Source organism: Ziziphus jujuba, chromosome 8, assembly GCF_031755915.1.
Source record: "Ziziphus jujuba cultivar Dongzao chromosome 8, ASM3175591v1".
NCBI lineage: Eukaryota > Viridiplantae > Streptophyta > Magnoliopsida > Rosales > Rhamnaceae > Ziziphus > Ziziphus jujuba.
In genome coordinates, this window is record NC_083386.1 from 4,759,474 (window position 1) to 4,760,473 (window position 1,000).

Here is a 1,000-nt window from a genome sequence, read left to right on the forward strand (position 1 = left end):
TATGCTTCTAGCTGGACCAAATGGTAGAATTATACAAGTTGTGAAGAACCTGTTAAAGTCAGAGTTTGAGATGAAGGACCTTAGACCAGCTAAGAAGATTTTGGGCATTGAGATAGTAAGAAACAGGTCAAGATGTGAAATGAAGTTGATACAATCTTCATATATTAAGAAGGTAGTTTCAAAGTTTTCAATGGAAGATGCAAATCCTGCAAGTGTACCTCTTGGTGGACATTTCAAATTGTCAAGTGAGCAGTGCCCATCAACTGAGTAGGAGAAGGAAGACATGATAGCAGTCCCTTATACTAATGCTGTGGGCTCAGTGATGTATGTTATGATTCTAACTAGGCCTGATCTAGCTCATGCTATCAGTGTTTTGAGCAGATTTATGGCAAATCCTGGCCGAGGTCATTGAGAAGCTTTAAAATGGCTTCTAAGGTATTTGAAGCATACAGCAAATGAAGGGTTGATTTATAAGAAGGATTCAAGTGAAGTGGAGCTTAATGGATATTTAGATTCTGATTATGCAGGAGATAGGGACAAGAGAAGATCAATGTCCTCTTATGCATTTACCTTGTGTGAAAACTGCATAAGTTGGAAATCTCAGTTGCAGCCTGTGGTGGCATTGTCAACTACTGAGTCAGAGTATATGGCAGCAACTGAGGCTGTAAAAGAAGCCATTTGGCTTAAAGGGTTACTGACAGAGCTTAAAGTGCTTAAGCAGGACGTCACTTTGTACTCGGATAGTTAAAGTGCAATTCATTTATGTAAAAATCCAGTTTTTCATGAGAGATCTAAGCACATTCAAGTCAGATATCATTTCATTCGAGATTTGACAGCTTAGAAAGTAGTCAGATTGGAGAAGATTCCTACAGAGTTTAATCCTGCAGATATGGGAACAAAAGTGCTCACTGTTGGCAAGTTTAGTACTTGCAAGAACCTGCTTTGAATAGGAGCAGGCTGATCATTTTGTAAAGAATTTTGCTGAGATGGTGATGAGCTT

At 38.9% G+C, this 1,000-nt stretch overlaps 1 protein-coding gene across 1 annotated transcript; it reads left to right on the forward strand.

Moving 5' to 3' along the window:
• Positions 1-283: 283 nt before the first annotated feature.
• On the forward strand, positions 284-748 carry LOC132804991 (secreted RxLR effector protein 161-like). Its single transcript, XM_060819591.1, has 2 exons — positions 284-404; positions 528-748. The coding sequence occupies exons 1-2, from the start codon at positions 284-286 to the stop codon at positions 746-748; spliced, it is 342 nt and encodes a 113-aa protein (XP_060675574.1).
• Positions 749-1,000: the final 252 nt, after the last annotated feature.